Here is a 25801-nt window from a genome sequence, read left to right as displayed (position 1 = left end):
CCGCCGTCTTGTACACGGAGGCCTACACAGGGCCAGAGCTATTTCCTGAGATTTTCACAAACATCTTTGATCCAAAATTCACTTTTTTTTATTCTCTGCTGATATGTGAAGCTAAATTACTTTACTACAAAATAAAATGCCTCCTATAAACTTCTTAATGTTTTAAAATAAAAACTGCAAAACAAGTTATTTTTCATCTTTTCCAGGTGAATAACATTGCAATTAGTCTCTCAAATTATTTTAAGAAGTAGAACAAGAAGTAGAACTAAGTTTCGGCCATCACTGGTTTACATCTGCTTTTATTCCTTTTTCAAATTTATTTGTGCATTTTCTTCCAGAGGTTGTATTAAGAGTAATGGGTTACTTACATTTGTGGCAAGTATGAAAGTCATTCTTCTAAACCAATGAAGTGGTGCCAGCATATGGAATTTAAATTAGTCCTTGGCTGAATCCTGTGAATTTCTATAATTGCTTGTTTGTTTGTTTTCTCTTTTACTTATAGGTAACTACCAGAAAGCATTAGACACTTATAAAGATATTCACAGAAAATTTCCAGAAAATGTAGAATGTAAGTGGGACTACAGTTTATAACTTGTTAGGGTATAGGTTCTCACATTTTATGTCTAAAGATGTAATAATTACCTTTGCTACAGTAGCTGCATATGTAGATACCAACCTATAACTTTTGGTACATGTATTCAAATATGTGATGATAGGATCAGAAAAATTGACTATGCAAGTACCTGGTGGTGCTAGTGGTAAAGAACCTGCCTGCTAATGCAGCAGATGTTAAGAGATACAGGTTCAGTCTCTGGGGTGGGAAGATCCCCTGGAGGAGGATGTGGCAACCCACTTCAGTATTCTTGCCTGAAGAATCCCATGAACAAAGGAGCCTGGTGGACTGCAGTCCATATTGTCACAAAGAGTTAGACTGAAGTGACTTAGCACACATTTTTATAGAATTTAATTGTTGGTGGATTTAAATACATCATTGGGAAATTTCCTGGCAGTCTAGTGGAAAGGACTTCACCCACTCACTGCTGAAGGCCCATGTTCAATCCCTGGTCAGGGAACTAAATTCTGCTAATTCCGTAGCCTGGCCAAAAAAAAAGAATTTTTTAAAAAGTGAGGCTTCGGTTAAAAACAAATAAATATACCACTTAATTCTCTTCTATAGCAAAGATATCTCTATTTCAAAGCTTTATGAAATTTTAAGACTAGATTTTGGTTTATTATTGATTTTTTAAAGTTTATAAACTCTGGTATTTTATAGAAAAGGCCTTTTAAACTATCCATTTAATGTATAACTTTTTGAGATTGAAAATATACCTTTAGAGTTTATGATAATAGAATGCTAATAATCTTGCTGATACAGCAAATGAAGTTTTTATTAGATTATTTTTAAACGTTATGTTATACCTTATTTCCCTTTTATAAAGTTGGCTTTGTATAAAATATTTATCTCAATCTTACTGCACAGTGGGTTTGATGCAATTTGAAGTATTAATGCAGTGTTACAGTAACAACAAGATCAGGAACCAGAAGAGGACAGAATAACTGTATTCTGTGTGTTTACTCAGTTGCTCAGTTGTGTCTGACTCTCTGTGACCCTCTGGTCTGTAACCTCCCAGGTTCCTCTGTCCATGGGACTTTTCAGGGAAGAATACTGTATTCTAGGTTGTATAGTCTGACTAAACTGTATTTGGCCCTGAGCAGCCTTGGGGCTTGGAGAAGGCAATGGCAACCCACTCCAGTACTCTTGCCTGGAAACTCCCATGGACGGAGAAGCCTGGTAGGCTGCAGTCCATGGGGTCACGAAGAGTCAAACACGACTGAGTGACTTCACTTTCACTTTTCATTTTCATGCTTTGGAGAAGGCAATGGCACCCCACTCCAGTACTCTTGCCTGGAAAATCCCATGGATGGAGGAGCCTGGTGGACTGCAGTCCTGGGGTCGCTAAGAGTCAGATACGACTGAGCAACTTCACTTGCACTTTTCACTTTCATGCATTGGAGAAGGAAATGGCAACCCACTCCAGTATTCTTGCCTGGAGAATCCCAGGGACGGGGGAGCCTGGTGGGCTGCCGTCTATGAGGTCGCACAGAGTCTGACACGACTGAAGCGACTTAGCAGCAGCAGCCTTGAGGCTAAAGGAAAAAGAGAAAACACGGTGGTTTGTATGAATGAAATCTTTACTATTTATGAGCAAAATAGGAAGTAGTTCTTTTGGAGCAAGCAGATCTGTTCAGCTCTTGCTGCAGTCGTGTTGAGATGCCTAGGAGGGTGGGCAAGGTCACCGAGAAACGTTGGCACTACTGCTAACATCCCTGCAACAAGTAGAATACGTGTGTGAAAAGACCATTATGAATGTTGTCCTTGTGACTATGTACACAAAACGGCACATTTCAGTAAAAACGGATCTTTTCTGGGCCAAATTTTTAATGGCACAGTCCAATCCAGGGGTTAGATATGCTGCATGTTCCTTCAGTAATATTTTTGTCAATTTGGCTTTTGTGAAAAGCAGAGAGCTCAGAATTACGGCCTTGAAAGGAGCCTAGGAGCAAGGGGTTTTGTAATGCTGCTCAGATGTGGGTTCATTAGATCATAGCAGTTTCCAAACACCAGTCAAAAAAACAGGATACATGGGGATTACTTGTAAAGCCTGTAAAAACCACAAATCCGTAGCCCAGCCCACAGAGAGTCTCCCTCAGGTTTGCAGTGGACCTGGATGTGTGATTTTTTCCTGTTTCTTTTTTTTTTTTTTAACAACTTTTAATATAATTCTTAAGCTTGGCCACACTGGGAAACTGATGCTTTAGATATTAAATGGGAGCAGTGATAGAATAATCATTATAGTAGTCCCAGCCCAGGTATTGAACCCATATCTCCCACATTGCAGGCAGATTCTTTACCAGCTGAACCACAAGGGAAGCCCAAGAATGCTGGAGTGGGTAGCCTATCCCTTCTCCAGCAGATCTTCCCAACCCAGGAATTGAACCCAGGTCTCCTGCATTGCAAGTGGATTCTTTACCAGCTGAGCTATCAGGGAAGCCCATTATAGTAGTAGTAATAGTAATTCCATTTTGGAAATGGAAACCTAGCAGTCTGCTAGGCAGAGTTTCCCAGCCTCTGCACCACTGATGTTGGGGATTGGATAATTCTGTTGTGGGGTGGTCGGAATGTCTAACAGCATCCTTGGCCTCCACCCACAGAGTACCAGCTGCATACCTTCTGTTGGGTGCTGCCAGGTGTCCCCTGGGGACGCACTTGACATGGGTGAAGGACCACCACAGTAGTCACAGCACCTCTGCATTGTACGGCAGAGCGAGCGCCTCCCAGCAAGGCCACATTTCTTTCTTTAAAGAGAGTTTAGGATTCCTTATAAAAGTCGAACGATTATCTATGCCACAGGGAATGTCCAGGACACTTGGGCCTGGGTAATTTTCAGAACAGGTGTAATCAGTAGCCTGCCTTGACGCTAGCATAGGAGAAACACCTGCACCCATGTGCAGCCTCACTTTGAGCAGAGTATTTTTCTGATGAACCCAGAAAAGTCATCAGGTGACTGCAGTGCTGGTACATGGCACTGTTCCTGCCCTATGGACGTGGCAGAAAACAAGACAGATGAAAATCCTGGCCTTGTAGAGCTTGGATTCTAGTGGGAAGGAAAAGACAATAAATATATAACATGTTAGGAGTTGTAAATGCATAAAGGAGAAACAGGTGAGGAGCTAAAGGCTCGAATTGTAGATGTCATGGTCTCCCCTGAAGGGCAGCGGGCAGGTGTGCCAAGTCGTTCTAAGCCCTCCTTCAAGGAGGCCACTTCTTGGAAGGCCAGGAATACAAACTGCAGAGATTTTTCAGGAGAAACAAACACTATTTGTGAGCCTCATTCAGACTGTGTCCCCGAGGATCAAGTATGTTGATTTGTTCTTTGAACACCATGTATAAACACTTCTCTGAAAATGTTTTTCATAATTTAGGTCTACGTTTCTTGGTCCGTCTCTGCACAGACATTGGATTGAAAGAAATTCAAGAATATGCAACAAAACTAAAGAGATTGGAAAAAATGAAAGAAATCAGAGAACAGGTATCTCACATGAATGAGCTGAAACCTGCTGTCTGTTGATTCTGAAAACGTCAGCCTTTTGTGCTCATCTGAGTGATGTCAGGGCTTCTGTCAATAAAACTAAATTGAAATTATTTTTATGCTCTAGCATGGAAGGAGAGATAACTGAAACTGTAGTTTTAGCATAAATTTCTGTCAGAACCTTGTTCCTAATCAGAGGAAGTGGATTAGATTCAATGTAGTCCTTAGTGGGTGGCTACTAATAGACTAACAATGGTAATTTTCCCACTACAAATAACCGTAGATTAATTTATAGACCTGACTTCAGCTGGAGAGTCCATGCCTGTGGGAACCAAGATGCAGGGACTCGTGTGTAGCAGTGGTGGTTTTTTGTTGGGCTGCTCTGTTGTATAGTAGGACATGGCACTGAGAATAGTGCTGGGCCTGAAGGGTTGTATGTGTTTGTGTTCCCTGCAGTATTTTTACTTCTGAAAGTGAGTACTCCCTCCTGTGTTTGAGACTAGACTATTTAAAAATTTAATGTTATTTTTGAGTATCTGTCTTTCATAGAAAGAAATATATTCTTTAAGCTTAAACTTTTTCAAGAACTTAGATAATTACCTTAGGTAATTAAACCCAAGTTCCATATTTGATTTCAAAATGTGGTTATCTTGTGTTTGCTTGGAGGATGTGATCTGTTTTATTCTTTTTAAAATCTGTCCTGGATTCTCCAGGCAAGAACTCTGGAGTTGGTTGCCATTTCCTCCTCCAGGGGATCTTGCTGACCCAGGACTGAACCTGTGTCTCTTACCTCTGCTTCATTAGGAGGCAGCTTCCCTGATAGCTCAGTTGGTAAAGAATCCGCCTGCCATGCAGGAGACCCCAGTTCCATTCTTGGGTCGGGAAGATCCCCTGGAGAAGGGATAGGCTACCCACTCCAGTTTCTTCGGTTTCCCTTGTGGCCCAGCTGATGATGAATCTGCCTGCCATGCAGGAGACCTGGGTTCAGTCCCTGGGTTGGGCAGATCCCCTGGAGAAAGGAAAGGCTACCCATTCCAGTATTCTGGCCTGGAGAATTCCATGGACTCTATAGTCCATGGGGTCGCAAAAAATCGGACATGACTGAGCTACTTTCACTTTCTTTACCCCTGCACCACCTGGGAAAACCTCATCAAGCTAAAAGAACTTTAACTTAGTCTTACAGAGCAGGGGCCCCACCCTATACCTATCCTGGCCCCGGAATTAGATCTCTGGAGTCCAAGAGTCTGTGTTTTAAAAATAAGTTCTCCAGGTAATTTTTTAATCCACGATGTTCAAGAAACACTGGTCTAGAGTTATGCTTCTGAAGGGTTACCTTCAAATGATCAAACACCAGCTTAGGATACAAAGTCTGATTTAAAGGGAAAAGTAAACACAAAATAAATTAGGCCATGGACTTTAAAAACTGTTTTCAAATGAAGAAGGATTTGTGTAGACCTGGTGGTTCAGACGGTGAGGAATCCACCTGCATTGTAGGAGACATGGGTTCAATTCCTGGGTCGAGAAAATCCCCTGGAGGAGGAAATGGCAACCCACTTCAGTATTCTTGCCAGGGAAATCCCATGGACAGAGGAACCTGGAGGACTACAGTCCATGGGGTCACAAAGAGTCAGATATGACTTAGCGACTAAACCACTGCCACAGAAGGACAGGTAAATGGATTCAGGTTTATGTGGGTCACGATAATGGATCTCGCCAAGCCCCTAGATCCTGTATAAGATATTAAAGCTGAAGTTCATTTCTGTGGACTGACTTTTCAGAGGAGTGTGTCCTTTTCTGGAACATTTATGGAGAAGATGACTATTCTCCCTTTGTGCTCTGGGTTGAGTTCCTGGGCCTGGAGGGAGCCTGCACCCTGTTCCTTGGGGGCAGCGACAAACAGCTGGGCAGGGTGGGACACTGCAGCCCCCAGCAGTGCTGGGTTCTCAGCATTTTGTATTTCTGCTTTCCTGAACATAAAAACATTAGTTGCAAGAAATTTGTGAAACTTTGCTGTACAACCGGAAAAGAGCAAAACAAGAAGAGCAGGAATTGAAGACTGAGTATTTTAAATACAAGAAAGAGAAAAATGTTAGCCCAAACTAGAGAGAAGTAGAGAATAAAAGGGAATGACTAGGAGGCAAAAGAGGATGGGAGTGAGACAGTTTACACAATGCAGGAAGTTTTCATTGCTCGTCCAAAAATGAAGCATATTCATACTTTGTTCAATTTTAGAAATCGAATTTCTAAATTCTTAAATATTCAAAAAGAGAATTCCCCAAGAGGGAGGAGTTATATGCACATACACAGCTGATTTATGTTGTTGTACAGCAGAAACTAATACAACATTGTAAAAAGCAGTTATATTGTAACATTAATAAATAAAGAATACCTGTCTTAATATTTGTCATTCCCATCCCCCCCCACCCCAGAGAAATCAGTTTCAAGAAATTGTTTGTTTTGGCCAACTTAAAATACCGTGGGACATTCAAAATTAATATGAAATGTAGTTGGTACTTATCCCTAAATTTCCAATTATTTCCAAAAGCTATTTGAGCAGAAACCTTTTTGGCTATATTTCTTAAATGGAAAAAGAGTCCATGTGAAGAACTCTTGAAGGCACAGCTGTAAATTGACTGTAAAGGAAATTGTAATAAAAGTAGCAAGAATATTTTGCACATTTTATGTATTATTGCATTTACAAAGTTGAAGAAAGAAAACCAGAGGATAACCCATGTAACATTTATCTTTGGTGCAAAACATGTAGTGATTTGGGCTGGACGACACTCTCCAGGTGAGGCTCCGGTGCCTTTCGCTGAGGCTTGGGGGCCTTGTGGGCTTCCATCGCTCTGTGCTAGTCCTAGGTTCACCTGTTCAGGAAATAGTCGAATGGGGAAGGTGCTCCAGAAGCTGGTCACCTGGTGGGAGAATAAAAAGAATGCAGGTCACTTCTGCCCAGCCCACAGACACAGTGTGGTCCTCAGAGAGGGTGTGGCTGGAGCTCAGGGCCTGGCGCAAAGGCGGGAAGGTATGAGCTGAGATGTGAGCAGGAAGGTGCAGCCACGTTCATGGGTTTTTTGGAGCTGAAGCCACAAAAAAAGGTCTTCAGTTCTGTTTTCTATTGAATTTGAAGTCAGCTTCTTAAGGATCCTTAACTTGTGAACATCTGTTCCTTGTTTTAAGACAAGGCTCTAACTCTTATGGAATAAAAGCCCTGTGGTGGGCAGAACCCTGGGCTTTTGTCCTTCTTACCCCCAGTTAGCGTTCGGAAACTGTCCACAGTGAAATCAGGTTTGTCCCAGCCTGTCACTGGCATTGCTAGAAAATGGCCACATACTTGGATGTCAGCAACATCCAGTCACTGGGAGAGTTTGCAGCCCCACCCCCACCCCCGGGTCCTGTGGCGGCTCTCCGGGGGGCAGGCAACAGTGTGGCCGGAGGGCACCACATGGTGGGTCCCTGTGGGGGAGCAGTGTTGTGTGTTCATGGCAGGGAGGGTGCCATCTTCCGACACTCCTCTGTTTACATTCTTCTCTCATTTTTCCCCCAAAATGGGAATGGCATCTTTTTTTTTCATATTATTGGAAAAACAAGTGTTATTCTAAAAACATAGGTAGATGACTTTAGTAAGTAGTATTCAAATTAAAATGTGTAGAGAAAAATCTGAAAATCATTAAACCATGACTTTGAGATCACTATTATTATCATTTTGGTATTTATATTCCCAAGCATTTTTACAAATATATACAAACATATATTCAATCGCATTTTAAAATGGGAACTTTTTTTTTTTTACAAAAGAGATTTTTACAAAATACTGCTTATACCCTGCATTTTCCCCCTACTTAGCAAAACAACCTGGGGAGCTTCCCATGTCCCTGAATGCAGACCCCGGTCATTTTTTGTGGCTGTTCTGTCACATAGCTGTTTCCTTCACATGTCAGTCCTGTATCCATACCTCACTCCCCCAGATCAGTCCAGATTCCCAGGAACTTTATGAGGTGTCGAAACTCTGAGAAGATGGCAGCGTCTCTTCTCCTGGCATCAGCACAGACCACATGCTGAGAAAGAAATGAGACAGGCTTCTCAGTCCCTGAAATGTGCCTGTGTCTCTGGGCCTGTGTCTGCACCCGCCCTGTTCTCTGTGGGGCTGGGCCCCTCAGTAAGCCGTTACTGTTGTACCTGCTCCATTACTCTTCCAGAAGGTTCCCCCAGTCTGGACCTGTCCCTCCTGCCCCCAGGTATCCCTCTTCCTTCCCTACTGGGAGGAAGATTATATGGACATTTGTCTTTACGAGTTTAATTATTTTGTCATTGTCTAGGTCTTTAAATATGCTGGTAATTATTCATCTATGGGCTTCTCAGGTGGCACTAGTGGTAAAGAATTCACCTGCCCATGCAGGAGACACAGGAGATGCAGGTTGGATCCCTAAGTCAGGAAGATCCCCTGGAGGAGCAAACAGCAGCCCACTCCAGTATTCTTGCCTGGAGAATCCCATGGACAGTGGAGTTTGGTGGGCTATGGTCCATGGGATTGCAAGGGTTGGACATGACTGAACATCTAGGCACAGATGAAAACCAAGTTTCTATAATCTGAGTATAGATATAAATATTTTTATTTTGTTACATCATCTTTGGGTTTTCTTTTGTCTGTGGAGGCAAAGGGAGAGATGGGGTTCCCAGTGAGGTTTCTTTTTAGTAGAAAATAATTTGAACATGTTTACCTATATTTGGAGTTTTAGGAGTGTTTCATTGTACAGACTTGAGTCTTGGATCATGGAGAAAAAGTGTTTTCTTCTTCCTAGCAGACTACATTATCAATAACCCCATCCATGACCTGATAATTTATAAATAAATTGGAGAGTTGTTGGGTTTGAGGGTGTAAATAATGTGTCCTTTGAGTTATTTATGGAATTATGTTCATAGTATTAAAGATCTAAATAAGATATCAACCTTTGTTGAGAAAATTTAATTCAGTTGTAAATAGTTGTCCAACACTCTCTGTTTCTATTTACTGAATACTGTTTTCTCTCAACAAACCTTTATACATACAAGAAACTGACAGTGCTGGAGGCAAGTTCAGTATTAATTCAAAGATTCTAACTTGGGCAAAACACAGAATAACCATAAGATTCAGAAAGAAATCTAAGAATGTCACAGTTTGGAGATAATTCTAGTGACTTATGGGTGCTTTATATCTAGGAAAGTAGACTGTTGGGCAGACCTTAGGTGTTTGTGAGATTTAATACTGCCTTTACTGTGGAAGGTGAATTTTAAAGCCCTGCTGTCCTTTTCCCCCTGAAACAGTTCTGGTCCAGTGTTGTCACATGAGGCTAAAGCAGAAACAGCCCACTCTCAAGTCCCCTTCTCCCTCCACCTCTTTAGCTGCTGTGTTTAAGATCTGAGCTTTCACATCTGGAAAGTACTTGGTTTTTAAGTTACTTGCAGAAGCATGGGTGACCCTGCCCTGTTAATCCCAAGTGCCATCCGTGTGTGTAGTGGGACTGGGGTCTCCACGTTTCCTGCCTCATTTCCAGGACAGCCGGGCCTTCCTCCTGTGGGACCAACTCCAGGGGAGGTCACATGAACCCAGCTTGGGAGGCAGGACCAGTCAGGCCTGGGGGCTGCGTTTTAACAATAAATCAACACTTGGTGGTCCCTGCAGGATATCATCTATTCTTATTTTCACTGAAGCAGGACTTGTGTCCAGCGTGTCCTTGTTAACATGTGGTCTTCTTGCTCTAGCGCATCAAGTCTGGCCGGGACAGCAGCGGGTGTCCCCGTGGCCGGAGAGACGGGAGTGCGGGCAGTGGTGAGTGTCCATTTCCCTGGAGAGGCTAGGGTGGGCAGATCCTAGTGCACTGGCTTCTGCAACCCCTTGAAACAATCCAGAAACGTCCTATTTGTTTTTTATATACAGCAAGCCTCACTTACTTCCACTTTTAGTCACTTATCTCACTTAAAGTTACTTTTCTAAGCATCAGCCTGCTGTATTATGAACAGGTGTTTGCAGGTGTTAGTTGTTAAGGAACCAGCCCTGTTTCTGCTGATTGATGAGTAAATGGTCTGTGTTGTGTAGATCATCGCAAGCGTCCATACCAGTGAGGTTCGCTGTGTCACAGTGTTCAGATGGTTGTTGTAAGGAGGGGTCTCACAGGATGCTGATGGACCTCTGCATGTCAGTGCAAAATTGGTGCCAGCCTGGGCACTGGGCAGCATGCCTCTGGACCAGCCACGCAAACCCTGCTGCTTTGGGCTGCTCCTGGGTTCCTGCTCTGTGACTGTAACATCGTTACTTAATAAGAAGATTTGTTATGTTTTCCTCCTCCTTCCCCCCCACCCCAACCACCACCCCCACCCCACCACCCCCGTCAAAAGAATCCGCCTTCTTTCTCTATTTCAGGGGGTAGCAGAAGTTATATTTAGGGAAAGTTGGGTGGTTTTAAGGAAACTAATTAGAAAACCAAGTGCTAAATTGGGATCCAAGTTGTGTCCACACTTAGCCCCGCCATGCACACAGAACTGACTTCATCCTGTTGTCTGCTTGTGGTCCAGGGGTCACAACGCAGGCAGGCCTGGCCCACAGCTTAGGGATGCCTTTCTTTCATCCCTTCATTACTGTTGGCTGCACGCTGGGTGCCAACGACATGAGACAGGGCCCTTGCCCTCAAGGAAGTCAGGATCAGCCGACTTGGAAGGACCCACTAGCCCTGATCTACTGTGGGCGCTGCCTGGCGGAGCGGGACATGGCCCAGACAGCCTCTCCTTGAAGGCGGGGCTTTGCTCCCCAGGTGTGTGCAGCCACTGCAGGCAGCAGGGTGCCTGGATGCCCCGAAGGGCAGCCCCACTACTCCAGGGGAACCCCAGCTATGTGACACTCCTGGGGATCACCTCAGTATCAGGTGACATCTCATTACTTCAGTGAAATGGGAATGTTCACACCAAGGATAAATAATGGCCCAGGATAGCGTCAGGTCAAGGCAGATTTTATTCTTGACACAAAGCTGTTCCCCCCAGAAACCTGCTTTAACGCCGTTTGGAATTGGGGTTGTAGATGAGGAACGTGGGCCTGTGTGCACCAACAGTTCTCAGCAGCTGGGAAGTTGTGGATCAGCCTGTGCATTCTTGAGAAGAGTCTAGGAAGGGCCCCAGCAGCTCTCTGCTCCCACTCCCCTGCTCTTAGGAGGCAGGCTCCTGGGCTGTGAGTGCATTTGAATTGGGTGTCCCTTTAAGGAATAACCCTAGGGGAGCGTCAGTTCTTTACTGAAGTTCAAGATCCTACGCTTCCCTCTAGAAATCCTCAGTTCAGAGTAAGCAACTGGTTCCTCCCAAACCCACCACCAGACTGCCTTCCCGGTTCATCGTGGGCTTGTGCGGTGTGGCTGAGGCCCCTAGAAGGCCTCACGTTTAAAGTCCACTTTGGAAGCTCCGGCCCCCCTAGCCAGGTGTCCTGAGAGCTGCTGAAGCTGAGCCAGAGCCTGGAGGACAGTGTCCAGCCCCAGAGAGTGTCCCCAGGCCCTGGGATGCTGCCTCAGGCCGAGGAGGGCCAAGGCTGTGTGGAGAAGAGCCTCCTGGGGGCCTCCCCACTGCTGCTGCTGCTATTTCTTAGCAAATTTTCCCTTCTCTCATCCAGCTCATGTCAGCCCAACACAAACATGCAGTCCTAGTGCACAAACAAGCTTCTGGGAGCTGAAGCTGGGCTTCCCGATGGGCCAGGTATCAGGGCCTGGCCCTGGGTGGCACCCAGCTCTCTTGCTTCACTCTTCTGACACTTGCCTTTTTGTTCCTGGTTTTCTGTCATCGCCAATGGCCCCACCTCCTCCCAAGGCCCCCACACTGTCCCGGAGCCTGCCTGTCAGCTCCTCTGTCTCCAGTTCTCTCAAGCCCGGGGCCAGGCTCTCCCTGGCTTTAGGGTCTGAGTCTATGGGGCTGTGACACCACCTGGATTCCTCCCCACTTCACCTCCTGGGCCCCTCCTGCAGCACCATGGGCCCCCCGTGGACATGGCCCACCCTCAGCAGCGTCCCCTACCCTCACTTGCTCACTGAGAAACAGCACAGCCTGTGTGTTAAAGGGTGCCCAGTCCTACCACTTCCACTTCTGCCCTGGGAGACCCAGTGATGCACGTTCACATCTCAGTGTGGACATCTCTGGTGGTTCTGTCTGGGTGAGAATCACAGTTCATAAAGGGGAAAGGGATTTCTTCATGAGTTCAGTTGAGGCCAGACCTGAGCTGGTTTAAGTGTGGTGTGTTGAAATAAATGCCATGCCTACAACTGGAGTTTTAAAGTGTTGCCTAGGAGAGAGGACCATAGGGAACATATAATCAGAATTATTAGTTTGTACAAAATTGCTCTTTTTGAAATGTTTGAGGGCCTTTGAAAATGGTTCTTTTTTGTGCATCAGACTGGTCTCATTGTAGCCTTATTTCTCAGTAATTTGTTTTATAAACCTCAGTGCCCTTCCTCATGAGGGGTCCTTAGGTTTTATCATGTATCAGAGTCATTGGGAAGGCTGGTTAAAACAGGTACAACCCCAGCCTCTCTGAGCTGGCCAGTGACAGGCCTGGGACTTTGTGTTTCTGACTGGGTCCCAGTTGTGGTGGTCCCAGGGCCACACCTGGGAAACCACTGCTGCATCTTACAGGAATGACCTTGTGTAGGTGAGAGGTCACTGCTGCCACTTTTCCACCAGACCCACGGCCATGCAGTGAGAGCCTGTGGCCTCCTAGCCCACTGAGGCTATGAGGCTGGGGTGGCTCCCAGGCTGCACACAGGTGGTGGCCCAGCCCCTCCCCCCAAACTGGGAGACCTTCGCCAGTGTCTCCAGCACCTGGTGGGATGTGAGCCATGTAAAGACTACTCAAGTGATGCTCTGACTATAGTAGAGCTTCCCACCAGGGGATTTCTTAAAAATTTCAGAAGACAAGAATTACATTCCTTGGAAACTGGCTGTCAGATGAAACAACCAGCCTGTTTTTTGGCAGATAACTATACTGTAAGATTCATAATGCAGTGTGGTGTTCCCCCAGCGTGTTCAACACCTGTTGTTTCTGTTTCCAGACAGTGGCCAGAACTGTAGCGCTGGCAGCAAAGGCGAGCGACTGAGTGCCCAGCTCCGAGCACTGCCTGGCACAGACGAGCCTTATGAGAGCAGCAGCAACAAGGAGCCAGGTGAGTGCCTGTGGGTCTGCTGGGATGGCAGAGGGGCAGACGCGTCCATCTGGGGGTCAGTAGGAGTTTCTGAAACACAGACAAAGCTTCTCGTGACTTGGGAGGCGTTCCTGCTCACTTCGGGTTGCTCACTGTTGACAATGAGTCTAACTGGTTCTACATTTGCTGTTTTTCCTGTTCCTCTAATGTCACCATCTGCTCTGAAACCCAGATGCCTCCTATGTGGATCCACTTGGCCCTCAAATAGAAAGACCCAAAACTGCAGCCAAAAAGAGAATGGAAGAGGATGATTTTGCTGATGAAGAGTTAGGAGATGATTTGCTTCCGGAATAGTAAAATTTTAATGTGTTATTTATTAAAGGAAAGAAGTCACCTCACAAGATTATACTCATGTTGAACTTTGGATTAAATATCCAAACTTTATTTTTGTACACTGTCTAAACTTTTAATAAGTGTATTCTGTTCTATGAGTTATGGATTTAGGTTTTGTTTTTAATGGAATAAAAACGTGAAAATAACACTTAGGCCAGCGACTGACTTACCCTTTTGAAAACAATGATCCACAGTAGGAAGTAAATCTTCTTCCCTAGTGACTCAGTGGTAGAGAATCTGCCTGCAAGGCGGGAGACTCAGGTCCAATCCCTGGATCAGGAAGATTCTCTGGAGATGGAACTAGCAACCCACTCCAGTATTCTTGCCTGGAGAATCTGTGGACAGAGGAAGGGGTCACAGAGTCGGACACAACTGAGTGACTAAACAACAGTAACAGTGAAATATGGACAGAAGTAAATCTTGCAGCACTACCTGGCACCCACACCCACGTAAGTATCCTAATTGCTGAGGTATGTGCTGCTCTTTTCTGTAATTTCTTAGACAGTGTTAGTAATGAAAGCACTGTATTGACTTAATGGCTTGTGGCTTGAAAAATACTGTGCTCAGATATACCCTTGATGAGTTGTTGTTCAAGCAAACTTGCTTGGTGTTTGGGGACTGAGTCTGGAAGTTTTGCCTGGTGGGCGCTCCAGCACTGGTGAATCAGTTGTGTCTTGAAGGCAGGAAGGTGTAGTGACAGGAAATACCAGATCTTTAGCCTCTCAATCTTTTCTGTAATCGCCTCCTCCTGCAGCCTCATAGCACCAACCAACCAAGCAATGGCAGCATCAAGGGGGCTTCCCCATCAGGACTCTGGGTGTAGGGTCAAGGCCAGGACTGTCTGTGTCCTCAGCAGTGCACCGAACTGGTTGGCCATGTCCTGCGGACTTGCACTGGTGGGCAGTCAGGGAAGTGGCTTGTCTGTAACACCTCATGAGAGAGGAGGGCCCATTTGTCTCATCTGACCTTGTTTCTGCCATGTGCATGCTTCTGTTAGGTGCAGGAGAGAAACACCTAATTAGAGCACATTCCCTGCTCCCTAAAAAGGTTGTGACACGATGGGGCAGGTGTTCAGCAAATACATGAGATGTCTGCTGTGTGCGAGAATCTGAGGACACAGTCATGACCAAGAGAGCAACACCCAATCCTCACAGAGCTTAAATTCTGGCCGGGGAGACAGATGGTGAATGTAGTTTTAGTGGGCTCTAGGGCAGTTGTTCAGTAGCTCAGTCATGTCTGACTCTGTGACCCCATGGACTGCAGCATGCCAGGCTTCCCTGTCCATCACCAACTCCTGAAGCTTACTCAAACTCATGTCCATTGAGTCGGTGATGCCATCCAACCATCTTATCCTCTGCCACCCCCTGCCCTCAATCTTTGTCAGCATCAGGGTCTTTTCCAATAAGTCAGTTGTTCGCATCAGGTGGCCAAAATACTGGAGTTTCAGCTTCAGCATCTGTCCTTCCAATGAATATTCATGACTGATTTTCTTCAGGTTAGACTGGTTGGATCTCCTTGCAGTCCAAGGGACTCTCAAGAGTCTTCTCCAACACCACACTTCAAAAGCATCTGTTCTTCAGCGCTCAGCCTTCCTTATGGTCCAGCTCTCTTATCCACACCTAACTACTGGGAACACCACAGCTCTGATGAGGGCAGTTAGAAGATGAAATGAAGGCGCATCAGGAGAGTGTCGATGGTGGAGATGATCTGGGAACCCCTCTGGGAGGGGCATTTGTATTAGCACCAGGTGATGATTCGAGGGCAGCAGTGCCCTGGAGGAGCAGGTGCTGACCCACAAGCAGGGGGATCTGGGGGTGTTGGGGGCAGAGAGCTAGAGTTTCTGGGGCTGTTGGTGTGGTGGGAGCGGGCAAGGGGCTGCTGTCCACCAGGGAGGCAGGAGTAGGTCTTCTAGCAACAGCAGAGAGGAAGGTGAGTGATGTGACTTGATTTAACTTCTAGAAAGTGACCCCACTGGTGTCAGGGGGATGGGGGAGGGGACCACTCGCAGAGACCTGGGTGAGAGGTCACTGGGCCGGCCTTGTTCTGGCAGTGAGAGCCATTGGGATTGGTCCAATTCAGCCCATGTTTAGGAAGTGGAGCGTGCCCGTGCAGGAGACTCGGGGTCAATCCCTGGGTTAGGAAGATCCTCTGGAGAAGGAACTGGTAATCCACTCCAGTGTTCTTGCCTGGAGAATCCATGGACAGAGGAAGGGGTCGCAAAGAATTGGACACAGCTGAGGGGCTGAACACCACCACATACTTAATGAAATAAACATGTTAACAGTTCAGTCCAGCCCTGACAAGTGAGAGAAAGGCACACCCAAGTCCTGATGAGGGAAGCCCAGAAGGGAGGCAGATGGCCACGTTTGCGGCTGAGGAGCTGAGTGGCTGCTGGTGTTGCCTTTTACGGAGGTGGGTGTTCCAGTGGGAATGCCATTGGTTACCCCAGGCCAGGGCTGCTGCTCTAATTCCCGGGGGAGAACAGCAGCAATTCGTGGGTGTTAGGTCACGGGAGGTCTGGAAGCAGCACGACTAAGAAATGTGTAGAGTCCGGGGCATGGAGGTGAAGGGGAGCAGAGATCCGATGACGGACATGGAAGCTAGTCATCTTGGGAAAAGAGACCGTGAGTCGGAAAGTGGGATGCACTGGGGTGTGGGTGGAGGCCTCAGGTGGCATAAACAGCTGTGTGTGGTCAGCCAGTTGTGTGAACTGAACAGAGTAGCTAAAAAGGATCAAGGGACTGGGGTAACTGTCGAACGGTGGGGGGAGGACACCAGGACTTGTTGGTGGGGGGAGGAATGGTGAAGAGGCAAGGTCAGAGGTTAGAGAATTGCAGAAGGTGAGGGAAGAAAGTGCTAGTGCCTGAGGTGAGTCACAGGCTGCACTGGGAACCAGTATCCATAGAGATCACACCTGGAGGTGGGGGGTGGGGTGTGTGTGCAAAGGGCAGGGGGGCACCGTAGAGGGGTGGGCCGCCACACGAACCAGGACCTGAGACCTGATGGGGAACGGTGGGTGGAGCCGGGGTAGCTACTTGGAGGCCAGTTTTGGATGACTCCTCAGGTGTCCAAGGTGGTGAGTGACGAGCAGGGGTGGGTGGGACATCCAGGTGCTGACAGGAGACGGCAGAGGAAGAGGCGCTGACCTTCACAGGAGGGAAGGAGTTCTGGTCTGCCCTGACCCAGGAAGGTGAGTGGAAACAGCCGCTCCCACAGCGGCTCTGGGTGCCTAGATGGGGGGCTGGGTTTTTGAGAACTTCCTTCTCTTTTTCTCACTTGTCTTAGGGTGGGATTTGAACTGTTAACATGTTTATTTCGTAAGTATGTTCTGATCTGAGGGTACTGACTACTGGATTTTGACCCGTTAGAAGAGAATTTCTCAACTTTTGTTAGACGAATTGTATGTTCTATCAAGTGGGCGAGCATGTTCAGTGTTTATGACCTTTCACAAAATGAAAACTGTTGGAAAATAAATATTTTCGTTTCCAAGTAACAAGGGAGGAGAGAGTTGTCGTCGAGTTATCAGACAGTGGAAGGTATTTCGTTGAATAATGCAGAGGGAACAGTCTGGTCTGTACTGCCTTACCTTTCAAAGTATTCCCACACCTTTACAAAATTGGGGGGAAAAAACAACAACCCACAAACAGTATGTTTGTGCATTGATATGTTTATTTCCATTTTACCAGAAAGGAAACAAAGAACACAGTTTATCTATTAGTCAAAAATAAAAAAGTAACCTCAAAAGGAACGTTTACTCACCAAGCTGTTAATTGCTTAAATTGGCAATTTCTGTGGGCTTTTTAGCAGTAAATAGGGCGATTCCTCTTCAGTTATAGGGTATTCAAGGCATACGAAAGTGTTGTTTTTCTACACAGCATAACTGAAATGTGTTTTCACCAATGATTTACAAGGCAAATACCAAAGCTAGAAACCGTTCAAGGAACCATAAATCGTGTATTTTCTGTACCTTCGGAAACCTTTCAGCTCTTATCATTCTTTTGTTTTTATTGGCGAAGTATGACTGCTGTGAAATGATCGTATTCACCAGGCCGCCACCTAAAAGCATTAAGGTAGATTTATAGAACGAGCGAGCGCGTTTGCTAGTCTTGAAATAGAATCCCTCCAGGTAAGAATATTGTCTTTATTTACAAAGTATCGGTCTTATTTCACACCACTGCTCGCGCTTGAGTCCCGGCTTCAGGAGCAGGCGTCCAGACACCCAAAGGTGCGCCCAAAGGTGCCGGTTTCCAGCCACAAAAGGGCAGCCTGGGTCGGGTGTTTGGTGCTCGGTTTTCTGAGCTGCTGGGGGGAGGGGGTGGGTGCAGAGAAGGGCCGTTTCCTGGGCGTTTGGGGGAAGGACAAACGGCCGCTCCCCCACCCGGTTCAGAACACTCAGTCTCCAGTCCCTCAGGAAGGCGTGGTGAGACTGGCTGCCTCCAGGCCCGCGCGCTCCTCTCCAGGTGCCCGTCGTCCTGGGGCTCTTCCCGCGCGGCCGGACCCTCTGACTTCCCTTCCAGCCGAGGCGCCTCCTTCCGCTCGCGCCGCGCCGCGCGGCTCCGCTCGGACGTGTCCGCGCCGCCGCGACCACCGGAGCCACTTCGCGGCGATGCTGGGGCCGCCGGTGAGTGCGCGGCGCGAGCGCCTGGCTCAGTCCCGGGCCCGGGCGGCTCGTGGGGCCCGCGCGCCTCGGACACGCGGGGGCCGCCGAGGGGCCCGGGCGCCGTCACAGGCACTCGCAGCCCGCGGCGCAGCAGCCCGGCCGGCACACGCACACGCGCACCGCACACCCGCGCCCCGCGCGGACCCCGGCTCGGGGCGGCGGTGGCGGGGGGCGCGTGGGCCGGCGCGGGGCAGGGCCGCGGGGTCCCCGAGGGCGGCGCACGGGCGGGGAGGGCGCGCGGGGCCCGGCGTGGTCCGCACCCATTCTCCAGGCGGGGGCGCGGGGCCCAGGGGTGGGGCGCGGGACCCAGGGGTGGGGCGCGGGACGGGGCCCCAGAGGTGGAGGGCGCGGGGCGGGGAACGGGGCGAGGGGCGCGGGAGGCCGAGGGTGCGGGCCCCTCCTGCGCGCGGCGTTGAGCGCGGCCTGTCCCGCAGGTCTGGGCGTTGGTTGCTGGTGTCCTGCTGGCGCTGTCGCCGGGCCGGGCGGGGGGCGCCCCGAAGGCGGGCCGGCGGCCAGCACGGGCGCGGGGCTGCGCGGACCGGCCCGAGGAGCTCCTGGAACAGCTGTACGGGCGACTGGCGGCCGGCGTGCTCGGCGCCTTCCACCACACGCTGCAGCTGGGCCCGCGCGAGCAGGCGCGCAACGCCAGCTGCCCGGCCGGGGGCAGGCCCGCCGACCGCAGCTTCCGGCCGCCCACCAACCTGCGCAGCGTGTCGCCCTGGGCCTACAGGTGAGCGGGGCGCCGGAAAAGCGGGGGGCGCCAGGGGCCCGGACCCGGAGCAGGCCTTCTCGCAGAAGCCCTGCACCTTCCTCCGAGGGGACCGCGTCCTCCGGGGAACTCGTTGTTCTGCCAGACGCCCCAGGGTTTCTTGAGCACCTGCTCTTTGCCAGGTACGTGGTTAAGTGGAATCCACGGGGGACCGAGCCGGGTGGGCTTTTGTTACAGGGCTTTGCACCGGCGGCCCGTGCGGCTCTTGCAGATGTTTTCCGGGTGCCTGTGCCCTTCCAGAGACAGCTGGACACTGGGTCTCAGTAATGCATCTTCTGAGTCTTCTAGCCCGTGGCCGACGGGAGGGGCGGTGGGGGTCACCAGAGAGTAACCGAGCCGGGAAGAGAGTGGAGCTGAGCATGCCGTGGTTGGCGGGGTGACGGTGCGCGCGGCGCCGGGCACTTTGGAGGCTGGGAATCTCCGTGGTTTCTCAAGAGGTCGATCATCTTGGAGGAAAGGAGCAGCGTGCAGACAGGGCCAGTGTGGCTGGAGTGTCCTCAGCACACGTGTGACTGTCCCCTTCTTTCCCCGCCAGCCCCGTGTCAAGGAGCTGATAGTCAGACTGCAGAAGGTGGGAGCCTTCGCTCCGAAGCCTCGAGAAAGGGAAGGTGTGACCCGGAGGAAAGGAGGAGAGTGAGGGACCCAGGCCTGTGTGTATGTGTGCTTGTGTGGGTGTGCATGTGTGTGGTGGGAGCACAGGCCTGGGTTTGACTTTTGCAGGGTTGCAAAGTTGACATTTATCCTTGAGGGTGTTTTTCAATCAAGGAAGCTGTCCTCGAGCAGGGTAAACTGGAAGAGAACAGGGACACTCGAACTGGGGTGTAGAGGAGGTGAGGGCAGGACCAATTTCAACAGCGTTGCTTCAGGAAGTGAAACTGACCGGATTGAGTGGGGGATGGTTATTGCGGGAGGTAGGGGCTCAGGAGCAGACATCCACACTGGGGTTTGTGTGCAGGAAACCCATAAAGAACCCTAGGCTGCTTTCCTGGTCCCTGCCCCACCTTCCCGCCTCCCCTTGCTCCCCTTTTCTGCTCATTCTGATGCTCTTGGGACTCATCCTGGCGTTGGTCTCTGCCTTCCCTTCTCCTCCCACCATGCCCAGGGCCCCAGAGGGTGGGCTCTTATCTGGCCCCTCTTCCTGTAGCCTCCTGTACACCCTTTGTGTGCCATGTGTCCTCGTGGACAACACACTCCTCTCTGCAGGCGGGTAGCTGCTTCCCAGGCCAGCTGACGCCCAGGGACCATGGGACCATGAGGGCCATGTTTGCCACGCATCTGTCTTGCAGTGTCTTCTAGCAGCAGCACGAGGAACAGCTTGTTTGCGAGGAGATGAGTTTTCAGAGCTGGGCCTGCTGGTTCTCATCCCTGAGACAGGGGTGGGGGCATGAGGGTGTGTGTGTGGAGACCAAGGCCCTGTCTCCCCAGGGGAGTCCCCGGCACAGAGAGGAAGGCCTCGGAGGGAAGAGATGATTGTTGAGAACAGCAGCCAGTGTCCCGGGTGCTGCCAAGGAGCAGGAGTTACACCTGCGTGGTTTTCACGGTCTCGGCTGGTGAGAGTGCATCTCCTGAGCACATGGCAGCCGGCCCCACCCTCTGCAGGGGGTTGGCTTCTGGGCGGAGCCTGGGCTGCCGGTGGCTGGCTGCTGGGGGACCCCTCTCTGCCCCGACCTTGGATCACCTCCCAACCTCCTGAGTTTCTGGGAAGATTAGAAAAAGTCATGCACGTGGCAGCCAGGAACCTATTCTAAGCTGTGGATGGTGGGGTGGCTTCTTAGGTATCCTTGCCCTGCAGGTCTTGAGCAGAATAGTGGCCTTACCTGTGTGGAGTCAGCTCAGACTCAGAGTGGTGTTTAAGGCTAGAACAAAGGGAACTGGATGAAGCCACTACTTGCCAGACCAGAAAGGCACAGAAAGGACCACTTGATGTGAATAAGGTAGGCTTTGAAATAGAAACTTGGACTATAAGGTAGCTTTCAGTGTCTTTAAGGGAGAGTCAGGTCATTTGATAAATGGTGTTGGGACTGGGTAACCAGCTTGGAAAAGATGCAATTGGATCTCACCCCTGTATGAAAATGAGTTCCAGATGACTCAAAGACTTAAGTGTGAAGAATAAAACCACAAAAACACATAAAGAGCGGTCAGTTATATTCATACTCGAGTGGAGAAGGCCTGTTTAGTTGTTTCCAGACCCCCAATGGGCTTCCCTGGTTGCTAGGTGATGGTGAATCTGCCAGCCAGTACCGGAGACCTGGCTTCCATCCTTGGGTCTGCAAGATCCCCTGAAGGAGGGAATGGCAACCCTGTCCAGTATTCTTGGCTGGAGAATCCCATGAACAGAGGAGCCTGTTGGGCTGCAGTCCACAGAGTGGCAAAGAGTTGGACATGACTGAGCAACGAAGGACATACACAAGAGACCCCCAAAGTCACAAAAGAGGAGATCGATACATTTAATTGCAAATTAAATGCAAATTTAATTGCAAATTCTTCTTGGCAAAATTGAAAAAAAAATACAGCGGCAAACTGGAAGAAAATATGGTACAAAATCCATGTGACAAAGAGCTTGTTTTATAAAGAGTGCTTACAAATCAAGAAAAAGATGTGGTGAAAGGATGACAGAGGCCATGGACTGTCCTAGACAGGCCTTGCTTTCAGGTGTAGTGTTGTTCCGGGAGACCGTTCCTGGTGGGGCATTCATCAGGTGGGGCTGCAGGTGTGTGAGGGGAGAGGGTCTCCCAACCCAGTGTCGGTGTGACTGGTCCAGCTGCCATGGAAGAGAGTTGGGGAGTAACGATGATAGTTTTAATCCCTACCCTGTCCTTCCATGATTTCCTCTCCCCATTGGCAACCAGCCACTAGTTTGCTCTCTGTATCTGTTTCTGTTTTGTTTTATTGCTTCTTTTCTGTTTTTTTAAGATGCCACATACAAAAGGGTAACAGTGTTTGTCTTTTTCTGAATAATACCCTCCAGATCTGTCCACAATTCTGCAAGTGGCGAAATTTCATTCTTTTTCTGTGGCTAATATTCCCTCAGGGCTTCCCTGGTGGCTCAGAGGTTAAAGCGTCTGCCTCCAATGCGGGAGACCCGGGTTCAATCCCTGGGATGGGAAGATCCCCTGGAGAAGGAAATGGTAACCCACTCCAGTATTCTTGCCTGGAGAATCCCATGGACGGAGAAGCCTGGTAGGCTACAGTGCACCGGGTTGCAAAGAGTCGCACACGATTGAGCGACTTCACCTTCACCTTCAATATTCCCTTATATATATTTACCGTGTCTTTATCCATTTGCTTGTTGATGGACACCTGGGTTGCTTCCAAGTCTTGGCTATTGTAAACAACGTTGCTATGAATCTTGGGGCGCATGTATCTTTTTTCATTTTTTCTGGATTTATATCCAGGAGTGGAATTGCTGGATCATATGGTGTAACAGTTCTAGTTTTTTAAAAATAATTTATTTATTTTTGGCTGTGCTGGGCCTCCGTTGTTGTGCAGGCTTTTTTCTGTAGTTGTAGCGAACAGGGGCTACTCTCTAGTTTCAGTTTGCACTGAAACACAGGTTTCTCATTGTGGTGACTTCGCTTGTTGCAGAGTACAGGCTCTAGGGCACGTGGGCTTCAGTGATTGCGGCTCCCCAGGCTCTAGAACATAGGCTCAGTTGCTGTGATGCATGGGCTCAGTGGTTGTGAGGCATATGGGACTTCCCTGGACCAGGGATCAAACTACTAGTGTCTCTTGTTTGACACCAGTTTACCACCATTGTTTACCACTGAGCCAACAGTGAAGCCTTATTGGTTTTTTGAGGAACGTGCACAATTTTCCATAGAGGATGCACCAATTTACAGTCCCACCTATAGTATACAAGGGTTCCTTTTTCTCCACATCCTCACCACCATTTGATTTTTGTGATCTTTTTGATGATAGCCATTCTGACAGGTGTGAGGTGATTGCTCTTTGTGGTTTTGATTTGCATTTCCCTGATTAGCAGTGTTGAGCATCTTTTTATGTGCTTGTTGGTCATCTATATATCTTCTTTGGAAAAATGTATATTCAAGTCTTCTGCCCTTTAAAAATTTTTTTTTATATTGAGTTATATGAGTTGTTTGTATATTTTTGATAGTAACTTTATTGGTTTTAACAGTTGCAAATATCTTCTATTCAGTAGATTGACTTTTCACTTTGTCATTAGTTTTCTTTGCTGTGCAAAAGCTTGTAAATTTATTTTTGCTTTCATTTCCTTTGTCTTCAGAAAAGAATTGAAAAAATATCACTATGATTTATGTCAGTGTTCTGCCTGACCTTTTGTTGTGAATGTATAGAAATGCAATGGATTTCTTTATATTAATTTTGTTGTCTACAAGTTTACTGAATTCATTTATGAGCTGTAGCAGTTTTCTGGTGGCATCTTTAGGATTTTCTATGTATAGTATCATGTCATCTGCAAACAGTGACAGTTTTTCTTCCTTTCCAGTTTGGATCCCTTTTATTTCTTTTTCTTCTGATTGCTGTGGCTAGGACTTCCAATAGTATGTTGAATAAAAGTAGTGAGAGTGGACATTCTTGTTTTCTTTCTTTCTGTCTTGAATTTTACTTTTCCACATTTTTTAGAAAATCAACTCTCTGTTTTAGAGGTGAGAGTTTTACTTATTTTATTTTATTTTTTAGTTGAAGTATAGTTAGTTTACAATGTAGTGCTCCAGGTATACCGTAAAATGATTCAGGTGTGTGTGTGTGTGTGTGTTTGTGTACACACACACATATATCCTCCCACTTTTCCCCTGGTAACCATAGGTTGTTTTCTACATCTGTGACTCTCTGTTTTGTAAATAAGTTCATTTTACATTTTTATAGATTTCCCCATATACGGGCTATCATATATTTGTCTCTCTTTGTCTTACTTCACTCAGTATGATAATCTCTAGGTTCATCCATGTTGCTGCAAATAGCTTTATTTCATTCTCTTTTATTGTTGAGTAATATTCCATTGTATATATGTACCACATCTTCACCCGTTCATCTGCTGATGGACATTTAGGTTGCTTTCATGTTTTAGCTATTGTAAATAGTGCTGCAGTGAATACTGGGGTGCGTGTATTATTTCAAGTTATGTGTTTTGACAGGACATATGCCCAGGAGTGGGATTGCAGCGTCAGATGTTAGCTATTTCCTGCATACTGCTTTCCATAGTGGGTGCACCAGTTTGCATTCCCTCCAGCAGTGTAGGAGTCTCCACGTCTTCTCTAGCGTTTATTGTTGGTTGACTTTTTTTATTGATGGCTGTTCTCATGAGCGTGAGGTGGTACCTCATTGTAGTTTTGATTTGCATTTCTCTAAAAAGTAGTGATGTTGAGCATTTTTTAATGTGCTTTTTGCCCATCTGTATGTCTTCTTTGGAGAAATGTCCATTTAGATCTTCTGCTCTTTTTTTTTTTCTTTTTTGATATTGAGCTGCCTGAACTGTTTGTGTATTTTGAAGGTAGAATCCCTGATTGGTCACTCATTTGCAAATATTTTCTCCCATTCAGTGGGTTGTCTTTTCATTTTGTTTATGGTTTCCTTTGCTGTGCAAAAGCTTTTAAAGTTTAATTTGGTCCCATTTATTTGTTTTTGTTTTAATGTCCACTACTCTAGGAGGTGGATTCAAAAAGATCTTGCTGCAGTTTATGTCAAAGTGTTCTGCCTAAGTTTTTCTCTTAAGAATTTTATAGTATCCAGCCTTACATTTAGGTCTTTAATCCATTTTGAGCTTATTTTTGTGTATGAGGTTAGAGAATGTTCTGATTTTATTCTTTTATATGCAGCTGTCCAGTTTTCCCAGCACTTACTGAAGAGACTATCATTTTATCATTGTTTATTCTTGCCTCCTTTGTTGTAGATTAGTTGATCATAAGTATGTGGGTTTATTTCTGGGCTTTCTATCCTGTCTTAGCTAATATGTCTTTTTTTGTGCCAGCACCATACTTTTTTGACTTCTGTAGCTTTGTAGTATAGTCTGAAGTCAGGGAGTATGATTCTTCCAGCTCCGTTTTTCTCAGTATATGTGGAGGTATGTTCCCTCTATACCCAGGACTGGAGAGTTGGGTTTTTTTTTAAATCATAAGTGGATTTTGAATTTTATCCAAAGCTTTTTCCTGCATCTATTGAAATGATCATATCGTTTTTATTCTTCAGTTGGTCAGTATGGTGTATCACACTGATTGATTTATTGATACTGGAAAAATCCTTGCATCCCTGGGATAAATCCTACTTGATCATGGTGTATGGTCCTTTTAGTGTATTATTGGAATCAGTGTGGTAATTGGAATCAGTGAGGATTTTTGCATGTGTTCATCAAGTGATGTTGACCTGTAATTTTCTTTTTTGTATGATATCCTTGTCTAGTTTTGGTATCAAGGTGATTCTGGCATTGTAGAATGAGTTCAGATGCATTCTTCCTTCTGTTTTTTTTTTTTTTTTTTTTTAATAGTCTTCAGAATGATCAACTCTTCTGTAAATGTTTGCTGGAATTCACCCATGAAGCCATCCGGTTCTGCACTTTTGTTTGTTGGGTGTTTTTTAAAGTTATTGATTCAATTTGATTACTGGTAATTGGTCTGTTCATATTTTCTGTTTCTTCCTTGTTAAGTCTTGGGATATTGTACATTTCTAGGAATTTGTCCATTTCTTCTAGTTTTGCTATTTTATTGATATAGAGTTGTTTGTAATAGTCTTTTATGATCATTTGTATTTCTGTGGTATCAATTGT

General features: G+C 47.1%; 2 protein-coding genes across 2 annotated transcripts in view; both read left to right on the top strand.

Annotated features, from left to right (window-relative positions):
* Nucleotides 1–13594, top strand: part of IFT88 (intraflagellar transport 88) — a 61645-nt gene extending 48051 nt beyond the window's left edge. The window contains exons 22-26 of the mRNA XM_052650054.1: nt 503–568; nt 3985–4091; nt 9834–9900; nt 13151–13261; nt 13473–13594. Of these exons, the coding sequence (XP_052506014.1) occupies nt 503–568; nt 3985–4091; nt 9834–9900; nt 13151–13261; nt 13473–13594 (473 nt within the window). The remainder of the gene's footprint in view (nt 1–502; nt 569–3984; nt 4092–9833; nt 9901–13150; nt 13262–13472) is intronic.
* Nucleotides 13595–18239: 4645 nt separating this feature from the next.
* IL17D (interleukin 17D) overlaps nt 18240–25801 on the top strand; it is a 31686-nt gene continuing 24124 nt past the window's right edge. Inside the window, exons 1-2 of the mRNA XM_052650118.1 lie at nt 18240–18254; nt 18728–19023. Of these exons, the coding sequence (XP_052506078.1) occupies nt 18240–18254; nt 18728–19023 (311 nt within the window). The remainder of the gene's footprint in view (nt 18255–18727; nt 19024–25801) is intronic.

This window comes from Budorcas taxicolor, chromosome 12 (assembly GCF_023091745.1).
Source record: "Budorcas taxicolor isolate Tak-1 chromosome 12, Takin1.1, whole genome shotgun sequence".
NCBI lineage: Eukaryota > Metazoa > Chordata > Mammalia > Artiodactyla > Bovidae > Budorcas > Budorcas taxicolor.
The sequence above is the reverse complement of the archived record's forward strand: the minus strand, read 5'-3'. Positions and strand labels throughout refer to the sequence as shown.